Source organism: Pogona vitticeps, chromosome 2 (genome assembly GCF_051106095.1).
Source record: "Pogona vitticeps strain Pit_001003342236 chromosome 2, PviZW2.1, whole genome shotgun sequence".
In the NCBI taxonomy this organism is placed as follows: domain Eukaryota; kingdom Metazoa; phylum Chordata; class Lepidosauria; order Squamata; family Agamidae; genus Pogona; species Pogona vitticeps.
The window spans coordinates 70,819,693-70,841,741 of record NC_135784.1 but is presented as its reverse complement, the minus strand read 5'-3'; the positions used below and the strand labels follow the sequence as shown (position 1 = coordinate 70,841,741).

At 42.0% G+C, this 22,049-nt stretch overlaps 1 protein-coding gene across 1 annotated transcript in view; it reads left to right on the top strand.

Moving 5' to 3' along the window:
* Window positions 1–22,049, top strand: part of FBLN2 (fibulin 2) — a 184,528-nt gene that overhangs the window by 39,914 nt on the left and 122,565 nt on the right. The window contains exon 2 of the mRNA XM_078385359.1: window positions 1,344–2,817. Within this exon, the coding sequence (XP_078241485.1) occupies window positions 1,446–2,817 (1,372 nt within the window). The 5' untranslated portion in view covers window positions 1,344–1,445. The remainder of the gene's footprint in view (window positions 1–1,343; window positions 2,818–22,049) is intronic.

The window sequence follows — 22,049 nt, the reverse complement described above, 5'->3', positions numbered from 1 at the left end:
AACAAGGGCACCAATGCCACTGTCCACAGCCTCACACTGAGGTAGAAAATGGAGCTGGAGAAAGCCACATCAGTGTCTTGGTTCCCCAGTGACATTTTAGAACAAAGGTGTATCCTGAGACTATATTCCAGATATTTATTTATTTATTACATTTGTGTCCCGCCTGTCTAGTGACAAGCACTACTCTGGGTGTCTAACAACAATGAAAAATAATGACCTACCCACATTTGAGGAGTTACCCACATTCATAGTAGGCAACTCCTCCAGTTGCCAGAAGCACTACAGGGACTGATAGCAAAGCTTCCTGGATGAAAATATGAAAAAAAAACCCACATTTTTTAATAAACAGATCTACGATGCCAAACTTCTCTGTACAAAATTTCAGCTGGACTCCAGGAAAAATATGTATTTTCAAGACTGAAAATAAATCTTGGGGGTGGGGACTGCCAATCATACCACTGGGAGTGCAATAGGGCTGAGTGCTTAATCCATCTTTCTTTGCCCTAGGCTGGCAGTAACTCTATGGAACAATGACGCTGACAAGAGCCTCTGTTAGGTGCCAGATGCTATCATGAGCATACATCGAAGACTTTGTTGTCCCAAAGAATCACGGGAAAGAGTTCCTATGGTTCCTGATGTTGCTACATTCCCCAAAGGCCTTGGTAGCCATAATCCCAACTGCTCATCTTTGTGACTGCATGTGGACCTTAATGGACATCCGGTGTTGTACAATTGCTGCTGCCGAGTTAGTTTAGGTCACAGAAATGTGACCATAACAATATGAACCTATGGTGAGAGTGCCAAAGAAAGCCCATTTTAAGACAGATCTGGACACCCATAGGACATGAGTCTATTTCAGAAATTGATTTCAAAATATTAAAATCAGTGTTGTTGATTCTTCCCCCATTTGATGTTTCATTTTGGCATCATCACTAGTACAAAATAAAATCCAGCGATGACATACTTGCCGCTTGTACCTGAAGAGGATCTAGGGATCTGTGTCTGACAATTATTCTTTTAAAAAATGAATTCCTTTAAAAACTCTGCACATTTTTTTAAAAACCTGCTGAAGTACAAAGTATTGCTTTTTATTTTACTATGTGTGCATTTTATGAATAACAAAGGCCAATTTCTGTTTAAAGATGGATAGAGTTGGGGGGGGGCAAGACAGAGAAATGAGAAGCTTGCAGCTTCGAATTTGATGTCTTAACAGTGCATGAATGACATTCAAAGTTATTTTGGTTTCTCGATGTTGGGAGTTTCCCGATTTTAAAGGATCTCTGGTGTTTAACAGGATATGTGTAGAGTATACCCTTTAACAAATTTCTCTTTCATAAACCTAGGCTCTACTTGCAACACAAAATCAGGAAAAAATTTCTGACCTGAAGCTGAGTGAGCAGCATTTCCAAGTGAGGAAGAGAGAAAGAGAGAGAACCTAATACACGATGAGAATTGCTGAGGTTTTGCTGCACTTGTTCAAGAAGAGTATGGATAGGCACCAAGTGTTACATTTATGCTCTGTGAGCATAGTCTTCTTGGTGCTTATTTGGACCGGCACCTCGGATGCACAGAAGGATTGCACAGGTGTGGAGTGTAAGCAGCTAGAAAATTGCATTGAAGAAGTGCTTGAGCCAGATGAATGCTGTGCTTCCTGCCTACAGCATGGCTGCACCTGCGAAGGCTACCAGTACTATGACTGTGTGAATGTAGGCTTTATCAATGGCAAAGTCCCCGAAGGGCAATCTTACTTTGTTGATTTTGGAAGCACAGAGTGCTCTTGCCCCAAAGGAGGAGGGAAGATCAGCTGCCAGTTCATGCTCTGTCCAGACCTTCCGTCAAACTGCATCGACGCCGTGCTGCCAGCAGATGGGTGTCCTCAGTGTGGACGAATAGGCTGTGTCCATGAAGACCAGAAATATGCGGCGGGGCATACCTTCCATATGCCTCCGTGCAAGGTATGTCACTGCCCAAATTCAGGAGGAGACCTCATGTGCTATCAGCTCTCAGAATGTAATGAATCCACATTAAATCCTCAGAAGCTGTCTGATCCTGGAGAGAGTGAACTTGAGCAGCACTATGATGACCCCTACAGTTATGACCAAGAGGCATTGGATGGAGAGGTCACCCAGGTGGAGCCCCCGAAAAAGTACTACAGTTATTCGGCACATACAGAGCAAGAGAGCATTGGCCAGGAGCAGAGTGAAGATTATGATTACCTTGCAACCAGCGTCACTCCTCCTTCTCCAACCCACCTGGTTTCGTACACTGAAGATCTGTCTCTGCCAAGCACAAATCCTCCCACAACGAACTACCCTGACACTAGTCGTGCCATTGAAAAGAGTGAGGAGAGGAGTTACAAAAGCACCACACTTCCCACAGTGGAGCAGAGACCTCAGAAGACTGCCACTGCAAGCAGCCTTTTCAGGGGACCAGCTGTGACGACAACAGAGATGCCCAGAAACAGGGCAGAAACGGAGAGGAAAAAACAGGCCAACAGAGAAAGGAATGGGCAAGTGGAAAATGCCCTTTTCAGAATGAAACTGAATATGAAAAAAGACCACAAGCAGAAAGGAAGCAAATGGTTGGAATTGAAAGAGTCCAACGTCACTCAGTCCCATGGACAAAACTCTCTGCAGGAGAAACAAGAGAGTGATGTGTTCCCCAAGGTCAGGTTTAATCCAACCCCACCATCCCCCATTGCATTGGAAGAAGACAGCAACCGGATCTTGCAGAAACAGTCCCAGACACTTTATCATTACCAGCCTGAAGAAGACATTGACCCCAATTCTGTTCATACTTCTCCCAAGTTACCGGAAGGTAAGGTTTTGTATTCCATGTCACAGTTTTAAATCATGTCATACAAATAGAGCAGAATCTTGATTTCTGCCTACTTGCAACCTTGTAAAGTATTTCACGTGCTGATGATCTCGGCAACCATAATCACAAATCTCTACTGTCTCTTTAGTATAGAGTTGTTCAAGTGCCAGGGGTCCAGGGGCTGACTCTCTGGGGGCCCTGTGGACTACAACACCACACCCCCAAATGAAAGCAGAGGTGACTGGATGGCCACTTCTGTTTTTTTTTTAAGTTTGTGGCCAGAAAAGGCTGTCCTTTGTTTTCAAGATCAATTGGTAGCTGCTACTTCTGAGGCTCCCACCCACTGATTTGGGGGATGGCAGTCTGGAAAGGATCCCTGGGAAGAAGGGCACACAGCCTACAAGGTATGTGGTTCCCACCACTCTTTTAGCATATTTGGAGTAAGTGGTTCAAAAGCTGCAGCAATTCCATTAAAGGGGGGAAGGGGAGATATCTTCGTATTACACAAATAATGGTGCTTTTTTGCTTTACTGTCCTCTCCAATTTATAGACAATTTATTGCTATTAGTGTTGTTCACTCTGAGACATGACTTGCTAAAGGAGAAAAAGTCTGGTTATGATTTCTATAGATATCTGATGAACATGCTATATCATGATTATTTTGTTAAACTATTAAGTTCCACTTGTATTATCCAGGTACTTGAGTTTATAAAATAATGGGCAAAGTATAGACTTCCTAGGCTGTTTGGGGGTTCTCTGCTCATCCACAAACCCTTTTTCCCCAGGCCAAAACCTCAAATGATTGTAATTTGCCTCTTGTATAGGTTGTGGGATGCTCTGCTCTATATGACAAATACACAGAAATAATTTGCATTTTCGAGATTGGGACATGGATTATCAGTCAAGTCTGTGAGGTTGCAAGCGAATCCCAGGGGCAAGAAACTGGCCCCATACCTCCAAGGATGCCCACAGATAGAATGTTTTGTACATTCACTGTATTTATCATAACTGCTAAATCACATGTTTAGTTTGGAACATAGTGACCTTTACGACCATTCTCTGTATCCTGAGACATCATCTTCAGAAGGCATAGAATAGCTGATGTCCCCTCAACTCTGCTCTTTGCTGCAGAGGTTCTGTTCTTGATGAATGGTTGTTTTATTATTAAGTATTTGCTAAACAGGTAGTATTGCATATCTGATGGCGATTTTGTTTTGTGATTATCCTTCACAATAGAATAGACTAATAAAAATGATATCAGTGGGCATGGAATTTCTTGTTATCTGCAACATTTAGCTGTGTGCAGAAGAACGCTTATTATGTTTTGATGTAGGAAGTGTGGTGAAGCAGAGAAGTGGAGAAAGTCCCCTTGCATTGTACACCAGAGTGAGCCCTTGCAGGTTAAATGGCCACCAATAGCCACTCAGTGAACAAAATCAGCTCAAGCATATATGCTATGGTTGAATCCAGTAGCAAGTTGCAACTCAAGTAGTTCCCTTGAATCAATAAAACGTAGAGTAGTTGACTCACCAAATCCCACTGATTCAATGGGCCTGCTCTAGTTTTGATTTACTACTGGATTCCAGCCAATATGTCCTGGAATGTTTTGAACTGTAACTCCCACTGGAAACCTCGATGATAATTTATGTACCTTTCTCATTAGAGCACTGAAAGCAAAGTCCATTGGTGTATATTAAAGGAGTGAGACACAGTTGGGTTCTAATTCATTTTTCCATCAGGCTTATGTCACCTTTATGGCATTAAATGGTTTTAAGAAGCTCACAATTAATGTTTATTTCTGCCCACATTTAATATCTGCAAAATGTTCAGGAAAGAGTGATTATTTAGGGGCTTGATTTTTGATGCATTTATTCATGGTAACAATATGCCATAAAGTGATCCCTTCCTGTTCCCACTCTGATAAGATGAGAACGGAGATTGGATCATAATGGCGGTTGTCCAAAATAAGCTACGTTCACGATCCAAAGATTAGGGCGCCTGCCTCTCCCTTTCCTGCCAATCCGAGAGTCCTTGTGCTTGTATTTCTCATTTGTTTTGTTGCCAGCAACTGACTTAATCAGGCACGATTGCCATCCTAATCAGACGGAGACAGTATGTGTTCAAACTGTGGTAAAATAATATCCTGAACCAGGTCAGATAGCTGAGTGCCAAAAGATAAAGTGTATTCATTTGTACACTTAATGGGCTGCGTTCCTGACGGGTGAGTGTTAAAGTTGGGAAGTTGCCACTTTGTGAACTGGGAAGGTAAAGATCCATTTGCTGTTGCTTTTAAAGGCTTCTGCAGTACTGACATCTCCAGGTGAGTTTAGCAAGTGGCTTCATCACTGGACTGCCAGGTCAGGTCATGGAATGTTGCTTTTAATCAAAAGTAATCAATTGGAATTCAAATTTCAAGGTTCTTCAAGTAGTTAGTTACTTAACAGTACCTGTTTTAACAGGTTGCTCTGTACTTCCCCATTTCTGAAAAAGAGATAAAATATATACATTTTAGTTGGCATTAAAAAATAATCTTCAACTTGTGAGCCTCTGATCTGTGGTACAAAGTATAATTTGGAGACAACAAAGGAGGTCTCCACCTCCTTGTCTCCATCACAACCACAAAGGGAACGAGATGTGGGTGTCCCATCGCTGGAGGTTTTCAAGAAAGGATTGGATAGCCATCTGTCCAGGATGGTATGAGGTCTCCTGCCTTGGGCAGGGGGTTGTACTAGAAGACCTCCAAGGTCCCTTTCAACCCTACGACGATTCAATGAGACAGGACGATGAGAAACAGCATGAGTCAGCCTGGAAATAAGTTCAGGCCATGGTCCTGTAAAGTTACAGTTACACTCTGACCTAAGCTCCCAGATACTTGTGGAAAATAAAATGGAATTGATATTTCTGGAAGGCCATAAAACCATAAATTGTAGAGTCCCATCAGTCTCAGAGTCCAACCTTGCTGTAAATACAGTAAGAGGTATTTCTAGCAAGGTTGAACTATGAGGCAAAGTTGCTCTTGTAGGCAACGTGTCCCACACTCCCCCACCAGTCTGTTGCAGAAAAAACCAAGAAAAGTTCTTGTGTCACCTTAAAAACTAAAATGTTGTGTTTGGCATATGATTTTGTGGACTGCAGGCCACTTCCCAAACTATAGTGTGCTTCATTAGATGCAAGGAATATTACTTAGAATTTTAGGTATATCCATGTAGTTGTGGGTAGGACAGTAGAGTTAAAGGGGGCTGTAGTCTGCCAGATCACATGAAATAGATAAGTGTCTCAATTCACAAAATGCCACAGGACTCTCTGTGGATTTTGGATTCTTTCTGACAGCTTTTCCTCAACTGGTTGCCTTCCAAATATTCATTAGACCCAGCCAGCATGGCCAGTGGTCAAGATTCCAGAGTGTGGAAATCTGGAGGGCACCAGTGTAAGGAGAACAGTTCTGTGATAAGCCTGCATTATAGATGGAACATGAGTCACAATATTCTTATCAAAGCTGGTAACCTTCAATGCCCTCTTTCTCTCATTAGTAAAATATAGTAATGCTATTGAAAGACATGAAAGTACATCAACATACTGTAGGTATTCTTGCTTCTGTGCTCCACCTCCAATGAAGTTATGAAAAGGACTATAAGGACAGAATGACGTTACAGCAGGCATGACTATGTATCTGTTCCCAAAGGGAGCAGAAGAAGACACAGGGCTCCTGTTTTCATTGACAGCCTCGCATTTCTTACGGTCTAGCTTAGGAGAACTGCAGGCAGAGCTGAACCCTAAGCAGCCTATTAAGAAGAAGCCAAGAACAAATGTCAAACCACACATCAGAGCCAGAGAACAAGCTGACAAGAGAAATGAACCAAGGCTAATGAAGAGGACAGGGGCATGAAAAATGTCCTAGCTGCAACATGAAGACTTTGCAGCCCTTCTTGGTTATACTGTGGTGAAACTGGAGGGTGGGGGCAGTTGGGTCAGTCATGTTTTGGGGGAAAAACTGCAACCTGCAATTCCTCTGCGTCACCACACAAGACATCTTTGTCCCTAACTCTACTAAAGACTCACACTATGTACCTGAAAGAAAGAATATTGATCAGGATCATGATTAGGGAGGGATCCTGGTCAGGATTTGACTCCCTTCTTTTAGTTTAAGTCATGCGTCATACTCTGTGCTTCATGATTAACCGTACATGTAGTTTGACTCTGAGGTACACTGAGACATGTACATGACCATATAAGGAAGAAACGGAGGGAGAATGGCTATAACCTCTCACATATCATTTCCACCCATGTAGTCTAAGGAGTGTTTCAGGTATTGGAATCAAGTGATTCAGTCTCCTTCAGTTTTCTCCATTATATTAAACTCATGGTTCCAAAGTAGCCACTATGACTAATGTTGGCCTCATTTTGAAAGTATTTTTAAAGAGCTGGCAGGAATCTTATGGTGTTAGATGGGTATAACTTTTGCTGACAAGGGCTGGATGCATTTTGAAGCAGCCCTAGCAAAATTTCTAAACCATAGATTTGAACCATATGTTCTGTTAGGAGAAGAAGAGCGGGGACTGTTGTTTCCAAAGGTGGAGAGCATGACAAGGGCATGATGTGTCAAGGAGTGACTATCACCCCTTACCCCAGTTCGGTCCACCCAAAGCTTCTTTTTCCTGCTCTGTCTCTCCTATGCACAATGACGACTTCAGTGATATTTATCTACTTAGCAGACATGTTAAAAGTTCCACTCTCCATCCTGTGAGTGTCGAGAAATTTCCAGTACTGTACTGTATTTACAACAAACTTATGATCTTTACAATAAATACACTCTGAAAAGGAATTTTTAATAAATGTAATTGGTAAATGTATTCTCGAAGGCTTTCACGGCCAGGATCTGATGGTTGTTTTGGGTTATCCGGGCTGTTTGGCCATGTTCTTAAGTCTTTAAAAACATGTCCAAACAGCCTGGAAAACCCACAACAACTAATTGGCAAATGTTTGAAATACACAAAAGCAAATGTTTTAAACAATTAGAGTGGATAGAGAGAATAGTATTTTTTTTTTTGAAAATAATTTTTTATTCCCCAACTGAAAGGTAACAGTCTGGCTAAATAGCTCAGTGAGTTAGGTACCTGGCTTGTGAAGCTTGAGGTTGGGAGTCTGATTTTCTACTGTGCCTCTTGAGCCAAAGACCAGCCTCTGTAGCCTTTAGCAAGCCACATGATCCCAGAAGAGAGGAATACAAACCATGTCTAAGTATTCTATGCCTAGAAAATCCTGTGAAGAGTCACCATAAATCAGAAGGGACTTGATGGCACACAACCCTTTTTATTGTTGCTGTTATTAAAAGGCAGCAAGAGCAATGACCACCAAAAAAAGTGGTGCAGGTGACTGCAGAGTTTCACAGATAGGATGCCACAATCAAAATTACCTTCTCTCTGGTTGCCATCCATCTTATATGTGACTTTAGGAATACTCGAGGGAGGAATTCAGAAGGTGACCATACTGTCTGAGCAGGTGTGTATTGGAGAAGGTGAGTATAAGTGCTAGGTCTCAATCCAGTTAGGCCTTTATAGGTTGCAAGAAGTAGGTAGACTTGTGATTGGAAAGAAACTGACAGCCACCAAAGTCCTGTGAGAGGCCCAGAGTCTGAAAAAGTGCAGAGCCCAAGCCAACATAGTCAATGGGAAATTTTGAGAGCTATGGTTTTTAAAAAGCCAGTTTTTCCAAGCCCCCACTAGGCATATCCTATTAAAACTACTTTATCAGCTGCAATTTTGTTTTCAAAAGCCAACTATTCAAACAGGCCCCAGTCAACTAAGTGATTTTCTCTTTCTCTTTCTTCTGTTTTTTGAGTTTTGCCATCTTGGATAACGTTAATTATAATAATTGCACTATATATATGTTATTTATATGCTGTTTTGATGTGTTTTAACCTATGTAAGCCGTCCCGAGTAGATGTTGTCTGGAGGGGCGGGGTAAAAATCGAATAAATAAACAAATAAACAAATAAATAAATTCCCAGTCTGTGTACAAGGCCACCCCTATGTGCAATGCAATGCAATGTACCAAAGAATACAGAACCATAGCTATATAATTTTTTTGTGTAAAAGGACTGAACTTCATTGACACATGAATGTGGCAGCTGCAGAAGAGGCCTTCACATATTATCAGATCTGCACAAACTGCAGGGAGATAGACGCTCCCCCTCCCCTTTGTCTTTAGAAAATAAATAATATTAGCACAATTTAAACAGGAAAATTACAAAGGATCTATAAAAGCCTGTCATAATTAGGAATGTCTTCGGTCATTGTTGGGAGTGGAACCAAATTAATGCCTGGTAATAATTGTAGCTTTAATTGGAGATAATAGTGACTCATATGAGTGTATCCATATGTGTCTCATGATTAAGCACACATGTTGAAGAGTTTGTTTCTTTTTCTTCTTCTTTGTTGGTTACCCCTTGAGCTAGTATGAGTGAATATTCCACCCAGACACTGTATTAGAATTAACTGGAGGAGAATTAAACAATAGATTTGTTAGAAAACACCTAACACAGACCCTTGTATAGATGCTAAAACTGCCTTGAACTGCCTGTCTTCCAATGATCCAAAATAATCACTTTCCCTGTGAAGAACAATGAGGTAACCACTTTAAAAGGGAGAGTTGTAAAGTTATCTCTCATTTGATTCAAAGAGAAGAAAACTCAGCAAAGTCCACAAGAATTGGTTCTGAAGTCACTAAATAAGGCAAAGGATATTAATGGCAGAGATGCAGGTTTGACTGAAGTGGGAGGAAACTGCTTAAGCATGAGAGCTGTTGGGCAGTGAAAGGAAAGGCTTGGGGAGTCGTGCATTGTCTATTGTTGGGTATATTGGGTTAGGGAGGTTACAGTAGGAAGGTTGGAATAGGTTATCTCTATGGTCTTGTTCTAAATACGTGAGGTCTATGTGAACAATGCATGGGAGAATGGGGTGCCATGTGTCCGTTGGATTCTGGCTCTGCCCACTATTTTGGGAATCAGTATCCTCACCCTGTCTAAATATGTATCGGCACTGTTCACACTGGCCTGGGCTATAAGCCCCACAGAACTCAGTGGGATTACTTCTGAGTAGACTTGCCCAGACATACATTGTAAATGTTTCATGACTGGGCTTTGCACACAACCATTCTATCTGTACTTGTAATTTAATGCCTGTTCATTTGCTCCCAGAAATCCACAGGTGTTTTATCAATGTGTTGATAGTTTATGGAGGAACTAATCTACATAAATACATATGAGCTAACAAAGGTAATCTATATAAATACAGATGATGAAAGAGGCTTTCTTTTCACAGAAGGATATTTCTAGAGGCTCAGACTGATGATTGTATTTCACTCAAAGTGAGAAGCAATGCTGATCTTTCTGTTTTTCTTATTAACAGTTTCCTAGCCAAAAATATGTCCAATGTGGTTGGTTCCCTCATTCCTTTGGTTAAACATCTGACTTTACTGCTACTTGTGTGTGTGTGTGTGTGTGTGTGTGTGTGTGTGTGTGTGTGTTGCAATGTCTTTGCCTGGTTTTCATCTCCTGAATCATGTGAGCTTTTCACTTGTGAAATTATCATGTAACAACATGCTGCCTTTTGAATTTTCCTTCTCTTTCTTTAATTTCCATTTTTCTTTTCCTGTGGCACTTTCTTGCAAAACACTCCGCATTGTCTCTCTGGAAAGAATAACACTAGTGGGCATTGAAGCAAGTTAATATAATTGTTGAAGTGAAATTCTGACCATGTGAAACACAATGCAGACTTTCAAACCCTCCAGGAAGCTAATCATTAGAACGAAAGAATGCAAATTGTGCTTTGTTAGTTCAGGTGGGCTAATCTGAGAGAAATCAAAGCAAGACATGTTTGAAGGTAATGAATGCTGTCGAGATTACAGTGAACTCAGTGTTAAATTTACCACTGATGTTAAGGAAGATGGATTACATACAACATAACTGAAAGCAAAGCTTATATCACTGAGGAAGAAACAACTGACTCCTGTCTGTTTGCCAAATGGTAGCCACAATGTGACACCTTTTTCCTAGGTCAGATCCAAGTGATGAAGGTAACTGCCTCTGTAACTCTTTAATATGACACTCTCCCATTAGCTAAAGATAATACTGAGAGTTACAGCCTAGGTTCGGAGACCAGAAAGCCACAGTTGGGCAATATCTTTACTGGACCATTAAATTATTCTCCCAAAGGGGGAGCTTTCGACTTTTCATCTGACTAGGCCTTCCAGAGCATGAGGTCGAAGGAGAAACAGAAAAGTCTGTCAGGAAGCCACAGGGTTTGAAGTTTAAGTCCTAAGAAAGAGGCTAGAGATTTGAAAAAAATGGGCTTTCAACGGTGGCAGTTAGGTTAGGTTTCACATCAGGAAAAATAAAATCAGTTTTGTTCCTCTGTCTTTGTATAGATGAAGTCTGGCCAGTCATTTAGTGAGCTCTTCATTGCCTTCTGTCAAAGCCTGCAGCTCCTGTTTGTGGCTGGCATTGAATCAGGAAACCGGAGCCCTTGTAGGGAGCATGTGGCCACATGTCGTGTCTCAGCCCTGTGTCCCATTCATCCCCCTATCATGTTTTGCATGTTGAGTGGGAACTTTTGAAGAGACCTTCAGGGTGTACCTGTTTGAATGCAAGTGGGACCCCTCCGTACCATTGAGAATTATGATTGGCCAGGATGGACAGGGTTCCCAACTTTTTACCTTTCCATGATGTTGTGGTAGGGGCAGAGGATACTGTTCCATCTCCCATATGGTGCATATATTTCCTGTTCATCAATAATGTCAGAACAGAGTCAACATTTTCTGCAAAATCCCCACATAACAGCAAGATCAACTTTAACACTTTGCTCCAACGTAAGCATCATACTCATCATTACCATCAACCTTAGAATTTACAGTATATCCCAATGATTTTCCAATGCGTTCATGGTTTTCATCCTCACTTTATGCTCATAATAACCCTGTGAGGTACATCAGACATTGACTTGCCGAAAACCATGTAGTAAGCTGCATAGCTGCGGGGCAGGGCACGTTTGAATCCAGGTCTTTTGAGTCTTAACCCAAGCCCTGTTCTGATACCACAGTTCTGGGCTGAGGAGAGGAATGGATGTTCAAAATTAATCGATTGATTAATTTTTTTTGTCCTGTCTTCAGGAGAGAGAGAGGCCTGTCCTGAAGATCTTAAGACCCAGACAGTCTCATAGGGAGATGTAGTCCTCAGAACAATAGTTTAGAATATTATTCAGCTCCTTACTCTGGCTGATGGCATCCCTACCATTCTTTTCAGCTATATTCAATTGCACTTCCACACCTATATTTGAGAACCTATGGTTTACCTTGTAATGGCTGTAAACTTTTTATAATTGGCAAATTGGGTTTATAAAACTTCCTTGTAAAACTGTAGGGGCTGCAACTATATATTCTGTCAATTTAATTTATTTTATTTGCTGAGACACTTTGATTTTTCCCCCTTCTCTCTCTCTCTTTTACTCTTCAAATTCTTGTCTGTGTTGCTGTAATCACTCATGGAAATATTTTTCTTGTTTTTCTTTCAATCCATCCTTTTTCAGAGATACATTAGTCCTTTTGCAGTTCCCAGAGAGAAAAAAAAATGCTAATTTATACATTCTACAAGGATTGGTTTGGAACATTTTGGAAGTACAACTACCAACTCCGCTCAGAAGGCATAAATTAATTACTCCAACACTTTTATGACCAAGGGGGAGGGAGGACAGACTGGCTTTTTAAAAAAATGTTTCCTGCATGGGATTTGAATATTGCTCCTATCCCAAGTCTCAAAAGGTTTATTTATATAAAAAAACCCCAGATAGTTGTTACCATATGCCTTGCTTCTCCATCCTGCAAAAGTTACGAACAAAGCTGAGGACAGATGTCTTAGAAGCATCCTTGCCCAATTTTATTAGTGTTTTCCCAGAGTTTGCTGTCCTTGCAAGAGAACTGGGTTTTTTTAATCAACAGAGCTTATTTATTCTGGTTCATTAACTCACGTGTGAAAGAGGGAGGGACAGAAGGAAAGACTTAACATTTCCCTTCAGCCTTCATAGTAGGATTGCACTGAGCTGCAGTTTTTTTTAACCAATCCACACCTACAGTTAGGCATCCTTCAGTCTCGAAAGACTATGGTAACGTGCTCTGTGTGGAGGACTTGGAACAGCGTCTAGTGTGGCTGAGGAGGCCAATTCGAGAGTGACAATCCCTTCCACACTGGAGACAGATCCAGTCTGTCCCCTGTCCAGCTCCCTGGTTTTGCTGCTTTTGTGACTTCCTCTTTGCCTCGGCCTGCTGGGCAAGGGTCTCTTCAAATTGGGAGAGGCCGTAATGCACCGCCTGCCTCCAGGCTGAACGCTCAGATGTCAAGGTTTCCCATCTGTTGAGGTCTATTCCTAAGGCCTTCAGATCTCGCTTGCAGATGTCCTTGTATCGCAGCTATGGTCTCCCTCTGGGGCGATTTCCCTGCACTAATTCTCCATACAGGAGATCCTTTGGAATCCGACCATCAGCCATTCTCACGACGTGCCCAAGCCAATGTAGACGGGGCTGTTTCAGTAATGTGTACATGCTGAAAATTCCGGCTCGTTCTAGGACTACTCTGTTTGGGACTTTGTCCTGCCAGGTGATACCAAAAATCCGTCGGAGGCAACGCATATGGAACGTGTTCAGCTTCCTCTCCTGCCATGCACAAAGGGTCCAAGACTCACTGCAGTACAGGCGTGTGCTTAGGACACAGGCTCTATAGACCTGGATCTTTGTATGTGTCGTCAGCTTCTTATTGAGCCATACTCTCTTTGTGAGTCTAGAGAACATGGTGGCTGCTTTGCCAATGCGTTTATCCAGCTCGACATCCAGAGAGAGGGTGTCAGAGATTGTTGAGCCAAGGTACACAAAGTCATGAACAACCTCCAATTCTTGTGTAGAGATGGTAATAGAAGGAGGTGAGTCTACGCCCTGGCCCATGACTTGTGCTTTCTTCAGGCTGATTGTTAGTCCAAAGTCTTGGCAGGCCTTGCTGAAACGATTCATGAGTTGTTGGAGGTCTTCAGCAGAGTGGGCAACAATGGCTGCATCATCTGCGAAGAGGAAGTCCCGCATGCATTTCAGTTGGACTTTCGTCTTCGCTCTCAATCTAGAGAGATTGAAGAGCTTTCCGTCTGATCTAGTCCGGAGATAGACACCCTCGGTTGCAGTTCCAAAGGCATGCTTCAGCATGACAGCAAAAAAGATCCCAAAAAGTGTTGGTGCGAGGACACAGCCCTGTTTCACTCCGCTTCGGATGTCAAAGGGGTCTGATGTTGAGCCGTCAAAAACTACAGTGCCCTTCATTCCCTCATGGAAAGATCTGATGATGTTAAGGAGACGAGGTGGACATCCAATCTTGGGAAGTATTTTAAAAAGGCCATTCCTGCTAACGAGATCAAATGCTTTTGTAAGGTCTATGAAGGCCACTAAGAGTGGCTGTTGTTGTTCCCTGCATTTCTCCTGCAGCTGTCGGAGGGAGAATACCATGTCGGTGGTGGATCTACTAGCTCGAAAACTGCACTGTGATTCTGGATAGACTCTGTCTGCAAGCACCTGGAGCCTCTTCAGCACAACACAGGCAAGCAGCTTCCCTACAACGCTAAGAAGAGAGATGCCACGGTAGTTATTGCAGTCACCCCTGTCTCCTTTGTTCTTGTACAATGTGACAATGTTTGCATCCTTCATGTCCTGTGGTACTCCACCTTCCCTCCAGCAGAGACAAACGACTTCATACAGTTCAGTGGTGATGATCTCCTTACAGCATTTCAGCACTTCAGCAGGGATGTTATCCTTTCCAGGTGCCTTGCTGGAGGCGAGGGAGTCCAAGGCTGCTTTTATTTCTGCTAGGGTTGGTTCGCTGTCCAGCTCTTCCAAGACAGGCAGGCACTCAATGTTATTCAATGCTTCTTCGGTTACTACATTCTCTCTGGAATACAGTGGGGTCTTGACTTGAGAACTTAATCCGTATTGGAAGCCGGTTCTCAAGTCAAAAGGTTCTCAAGTCAAATCTGCATTTCCCATAGGAATGCATTGAAAACCATTTGATCCGTATCTGCTCTTTTCCGTCCATAGAAACTAATGGGAAGCTGCTATTCTGCCTTCGACCACTAGATGGGGATATTTTGTTTCTTTTTTTCTTAGGTCAAGAAAGGTTCAGGGAAGGCAGGGAAAATACAGTCGCGGCAGTACAGTACCAGGCAGTCCGAAGACTGTCTCCCAATCCACTCTCTAAACGCTGGGAGGAGTGAGGAAGCAGACAGGCACCCTTTTCACTGGCCAACAGTTAACTGAAAGTTCACATTTTGCACTTTCCCTGCCTCCCACGTGGTTTTTTTTTCAGTTCTTAACTCAAATCTAAGTACTTAAGTCAAGTCAATATTTTCCTATGAGAGTGGTTCTTAAGTCAAAATGTTCTTAACTCAAGTCGTTCTTAAGTCAAGACCCCACTGTATAGCTCAGAGTAGTGCTATACCCAACGTTCCATCTGCTGTGCTCAGTCCTGGATGAGCACACCTGTAGCAGACTTCAAGGGAGCAGATTTCTTCTGTATTGGACCTAAGGCCTGCTTGATACCATCATACATTCCCTTGATGTTACCTGTGTCCGCTGCTAACTGTATATGAGAGCAGAGCTGGAGCCAATAGTCGTTGGAGCATCTCCTGGCAGCCTGTTGGACTTGGCTGCGAGCAGCTCGAAGAGCTTTTAAGTTGTACTCGCTAGGACAGGCTTTGTATCTGCTAGAGCTCTTCTCTTAACCTCGATGGCTGGCATTAACTCCTCTGAATGGGCTTCGAACCAGTCAGCCATCTTTTGGGTCTTCTTGCCGAAGGTGGACAAGGCGGTGTTATAGACAGTGTTCTTGAAGTGTTCCCATCGTTCAGGTGCATTTACATTAGCCGGACCTGGGAGGGCTTCCTCAAGTGCTTGGGCAAATTCCTTCACTTTTCTTTGATCGCGAGTCTTGCTGATGTCAATATGTGGTCTTCCTTCCATTTTCATGTGATATACTCTCTTTGTTCTCAGTTTTACTCTACTACACACCAGGGAGTGATCAGTATCACAATCAGCACTCTGGTAACTGTGTGTGATCGTAATACTAGGAAGGCTGGAACGTCTAGTGAGGATCAGATCAAGCTGATGCCAATGCTTGGATCTTGGATGTCTCCAGGAAACTCTGTGTTGCAGCATCGTGTTAAAGAATGTGTTGCTGATGCAAAGACCATAATGGCAGCAAAGCTCCAGCAAGCGTTGGCCATTTTCATTCATCTTTCCAATGCCAAAACGGCCTAGACAAGTGGGCCAAGAATTATGATCAGCACCAACTCTAGCGTTAAAGTCTCCAAGAATGAACAGTGCCTCTCTTTCAGGGACCTTTTCGATAGTAGCTGCCAGATCGTCATAGAATTTATCTTTCACTTCTGGAGTGGATGACAGTGTTGGTGCATATGCACTAATGAGGGTTACTGGTCCTGCTGATGAGTGGAGCTGCAGAGACAGGATTCTTTCACTCCCCACAGTAGGTGGAACAATGGATCTCAGCAGAATGTTTCTGACTGCAAAGCCAACACCATATTCCCTGGTCTCATTCGATGGTTTTCCCTGCCAGAAGAAAGAGAAGTTTTTTTCTTTGACAGATCCCGAGTCTGGCAATCTCGTCTCTTACAGGGCAACAATGTCCATCTGCAGTCTACTCAGTTCCATGTCGATGACAGCTGTCTTGTGCACATCGTCTATTTCTTGCAGGTGCCCAGCTTTAGGGCAGAAGTTTTCTTACGATTGTTGCATGGTGCACAGTTATCGATCTGCTTGTCAGGTTTGACCCTAAACCCCACGCACCCTGTGAAGTTAACAGACCGTGGCGAGGTAGCACCTTACTGGCTGGGGGCTGCCCAGCTTAAGGTGAGCGGTATCTACATAGTGAGGTGCAATGACCTCTCCCACCGTCAGAAGTAGCCCCTGGCATCCTGCTCTACGTCAATTGAGCAAAGACTTATAACCGGTAACTGCTACTTCCCGTGTTGTTTCGACGCTGTATGCGAAGCTGGAGTGTCCTCTCCAGAGCACGAAGCCTGGGTGAAATAATATGGAGGATAGGCTGTTACCCAAGCAGCAAATCCCCCCTCTCCATGTCGCTGAAATAGTACAGTGGAAAGGCAAGAGCCAATACAATTGGTTCCAGCAATGTTGCAGAAGTTGGTGGGATGACATAAACTGCCCCCGGACTCCTGCTCTGGATTTTGCCTCGAGGTTAAATCCACACCTAAATCTCTAAAAAAACATAATTGACAATGGAAGAATATATTCTTAAAAGGTGTTTAAAAAGCAACAATACCAGAACACTTTCCTAATCTGCCTCAAGCATAGGGCAATGGGCAGTTCCAAGTTAGTAAGATATTTATGGCACAATGCTATTCACAACTATTCAGAATTAAAATCTCCTCAGTTCAGCTTGATCCTAAAGTGTGGCATAGAAATACAGCGAGATTAATTGAACTCCATGCAACTAGCCTATCAGCAGATATGTAAACTTTTAAGTTCAGGTTCTGTCGAATAAGCCCCATTGAGCTCGGTGGAATTGACATATGAACAGATGTGCAGAGGACTGCAGTATTAACTGGACCGAGTAAAAACACTCCAAATGATAAGTATACGTATCTGATCCTGAAACCATTAATGTATCTGCACCAGCCAGTTATAGTGGTCTTTAATTTTAACTTCCTGCACAATTTTGTGCTCTGTAGTTTGGCGAACTGCTTGGACTTTTCTGCTGGAGAGATCTAACATGCCGACCTGAAATGCAGCTGAGAACTCAGAGTAATGTAACCAAATGAAAAGTTCCAGGTTTCCTTATAATAACCTTTAAACTGCAGAGCTGGAAGGGATTCTATGGATCATCGAGTCCAGCCCTTCTCAATGAGGCACAGTGAGGAATTGAACTCTCAACCTCTCTCTGGCTTCAAGACCTAAGCCACTGAGCTATCCAGGAAGATGAAGTTTTGGCTGTCAGAGTGGTAAGAAACAGCTCTAACTGTGTTGCATAGGGGGAAAACAGTGGTGCATAAGGATCATTTGTACATTTCATCAATATTTCCCATTGTATCAGAAAGAAAAGAAATGAAGAGAGAAGAAACCAACACTCTCGGCAACATGGAAGGGATTGCAAAGGAATCCTTGTAGAATTCAGACTGTCATGCTATGCTATCATGGGAAATTTGGTTGGTTTCCTCAATGCAAGCAGACATATCTTAACACTGCTTCTGAAATTGCCCAGTTTAAGTCTTGTATGAGGTTCTACATGGAAAAGGAATGAATACTATGAATATGGATTACCTGATGACAATGTCTTGTCGGCTATTCTTGCCTTTGCCCCCTGGATTTCTTTATAGTTGATGTTCTTCACTCTAAAAAGATGGGAATATATAACACATCAAATCTAATACACCTCCACCATCAAAAATTATTTCATAAAAGCCAAACCAACATCATATGGAGAGAGATCTTTTGTTGCAGATTAATGATACCAGTACAAGATAATATGTTCAAACAGACTGTATAACAACATCCTTTTGGGAAGGATGAAAACCACACACACAGTCACACTAAGGCTGCAGTTCTCCACCTAGATACTTATTTATTTACAACCAGTGACCTAGTGATAGAAGAGTGTCTTTGAAATTTTAACCAATGCAGACAATAAGCATAAAAATATTTTAAGTTGACTTGATGTACCTCATGAAGTTCTGGAAACTGTAGTTTTGCAGCTGCAGTTATGTAATCTGGTTCAGTGGGACACGGCCACAACAGATAAGACCTGACTCCATGTGTCTTGGTCCAGGAACTTTTTAACATATAGTTGCTTATGGGCAAAACATGCTGGGCCTTGCAGGAGAAAATATCGCTTACCTCTTTTGGTATTCTTACATAGCAGATGAGATTTCGATGGTAATTTACAAGGCCTCTCAGGTGAAGAAAAGGTTTTGTATTGCAATGACAGTTGTCAGATAGGCTGCTTTTGCTGAGGTGAGTTTTTTTTCCCCCTTCTCAAACTCTTTGGTCCCATTTATCACTCTTAGTCAAGCTCCTCTACAGCAGAACTCACTGCATGATCATGAAAAACAGGAGGGCTCGCCTTTGAGAGCCTGTTGACCCCTTCCTGCCTTTGTCAAAATGTCAGGAGGAGCCATTGTTTTAGGGTGGTTTTTGATCCCTGCTACCGGATTACAAGCTTTAAGCCTTTCATTATTTAATCACGTTTCATCTAAAAATGGCAAGGACTTGAAAGCTCACACTTGGCTCCCTCTTTCGCATTGTGACTGCAGAGATTCTGTGGGAAAAGGAGAGTGAATTTCCATGTTTCAAGGCTTTCCTTAATTTCTCTTTAACTGAGAATTGAAACTAAAATGTTGGAGGAAAACAATGTGGCCCTGAACATAACTTTCAATAACATCTTTCATTAGAATGCCTGCGGACGCATAAGGATTTTCTTTCCATTTTGCAAGTGGCTTCTTTTGTTGTGGTAACGAGCTCATTTGAGATGTATAGCTTGAACTCCTGAAATGTCAAACTATGATAGTTTCCAAAATGGGAAATGTACAACATTCTGTGATGATTTAAAGTAAAGACTAAATTTAAAGACTAAAATGTTTTACTGGACATAAGCTTTTGTGGACTGCAAGCTGCTTCTTTAGATGCATGGTGTGTAGTCTCCACTGACTTATGCAAGCATGGGCTGGAGGAAAATACAAATATACAGCACTGTGATGGTCCCATCAGTGATTATGAAGGGTGGGTGTGTTAACAGTCTTTGGGTATGATGCCTAAAAAGCATACTGTTAGGAGTTTTTGAAAGGTCGTTGCTGATCTTTGCCTAAGCCATGTGCAGGAACATACACATACAGCTAATGCATATTGAAATTAGAAGGGATGGTAAGAACAGAAGTGTAAATATTATAAGTAGAGAAAATTGTTGAAAACCAGTCAAAATATACTTAGGAGATGGTAATACAGGCAAAACAAGATGAGCTAGTTAACCTAGGGAAGTGTTATATGGATAAAGCGGAGCAAGGATCTTGACCTAAGATATCTGGGTTAGGGTAGGAGATTGTTCAGCTTTGGAAGATTTTTCAATTCTAAAAAAGTCAATTCATATTAAAAGTGCATTAATGTGAACATAATAGAGCTTAGAAGGGGGTAGAAGTGTTAGCCTGTGGCAAGAAAAAACACAAGGAGTCTTAGGTACCATTAATGCTAAAACATTTTCAGTAAAATAAAATACTAATGTGTTAGTGTTTGTGGTGCCTAAGATGTTTTCCTAAAAGTGTTTTAGCAGTGGGTACACCATGCTCAGAATCAAGTTTCTGAGCATGACCCAAGTGTTAGGAGAAAGCATAATAACATCATTAGGAAATCTCTTACTAAGCTCTTAACCCCATTGTGTGGGGAGCATGTTGGATGGAAATAGAGATCTTTTTATCACTTCAATGGGTTTCTGAGCAATAGATATGGTGGGGAAGTGACTCAGCTGGAGAGTTTTCTGATAATCTCTAATTGGAGATTTAGCTTTATTGCCCCATTTTGCAGTTGAGGTTCACCCACCATATTGCTGTGAATTTAGCCAGGTTAATGAACCTTTCAAACGCCAAGGCTCAGTGCATTGCCTTCTTTTCCAGAGTTTTTAAATCATTTCCAACCTTTTCAGAACACCTTGGATGAAACCATTAGCAGTTTTCACCGCCTGCTTCAAAGCTACCCAGATGATGGGATTGTGAAATTGTGATGCTGTGAGCTGTATATGGATGGGATGTCACTGCAGTCCCTTGAAAGGCAGGTAATGTCTGATCCTACCGATAACAGCATGTGTTTTCCTTCGTTCTGAATCAGAGCACACAAGCAGTGTCTTGATGCAATTTATGACCATTTAATTCCAAAGAGAGTCATAGGAGACGTGGGAGAATGCCAAGCTTTTAAAGTCATGAATTACAGAAACAAGTGAACATGCTGTTATCAGTGGATTAGCTCAGGTGACCGCCTGGTCTCTAATAACAATTTCACAAGCTCATTTTTCATTTAAAGATACCATTATCAAGACTTCATCATCAAGTCATTTATCTTGTACGGTAATCAGGATGAGAGAGAGAGAGAGAGAGAGAGAGAGAGAGAGAGAGAGGGAAGGTCCACAGTCCATTCCTTCATCAGCTTATGGGTAGAGATGAACAGTATAATTCCATTGTTGTATGCATTTTCCCTCACAGTAGATTTTAGTACAAATAAAGCCAAGTACAGTAAAACCTACTGGATTAAAAAGAGAATAGGTATAATTTTTAGATAATTAACTATATCACTCTTTTCTATCATAAAAAAACAATTTATTACAGTAAGAACTGCAACTGAATAAGATAAGAATGGTTTATGTCCTTTAAAAGAGGAACAACAGGAATTGAAATCCATAATAGACCTGCAGAACTCCTAGGATCCAACAGGATTAAAATTGAAAAGCAAAAGGCAACAGATAAAAAGCTAACTGGGGATCAAATATCTTTACCAGTTTTCTATGGGTGTGGGAGGCAGGGAAAGAGAGAGGAATCTTCCAGATAGGACTTGTTACTGTGTATTGCTTTGCTTCTTTTTTCCCCTCCCCTTGTATTTTGCTTTATGACAGTTCTGGTCATAATCCTTGTTCAATGCAACTTTTTGTTGTCATGCGCTATCTTTTGTCACTTGACATCCACCCTGGACTCGTGGTTCGGCTTCCTCCTGCTGCCCAACATCCCTATTTCTTCTAGCGTTATAGTGCTTCTCTGTAGTGCGTCCAGTGCTGCATTTTAAAAAATGGCAATAGTGGTGTGGTGCAGTATTGCAAACAAAACAAGTGCCATTGGTATCAAAATTGTGTACTGGGGTGATATATGTAAACAGTATGTCTGAAAGGGATGAGAAGGAGAGCACCACATCTTCAGTGGTGGTCATTCCACAATTGTTATTGTTGTTGTTGTCAAGTTGGAACTAACTTATAGCGACCCTAATAGGGCTTTCAAAGTAAGTGAGACGTTTAAGGAGTGGATTGGCCAGTTCCACTCCCCCAGTGAGTTTCCATGCCTGAGCAGAGAATCAAACTCTGGTCTCCTGAGTCCTACTCTATCAGTCTATCAACACAGGATATCACATTCCACAATTTCGACACCACT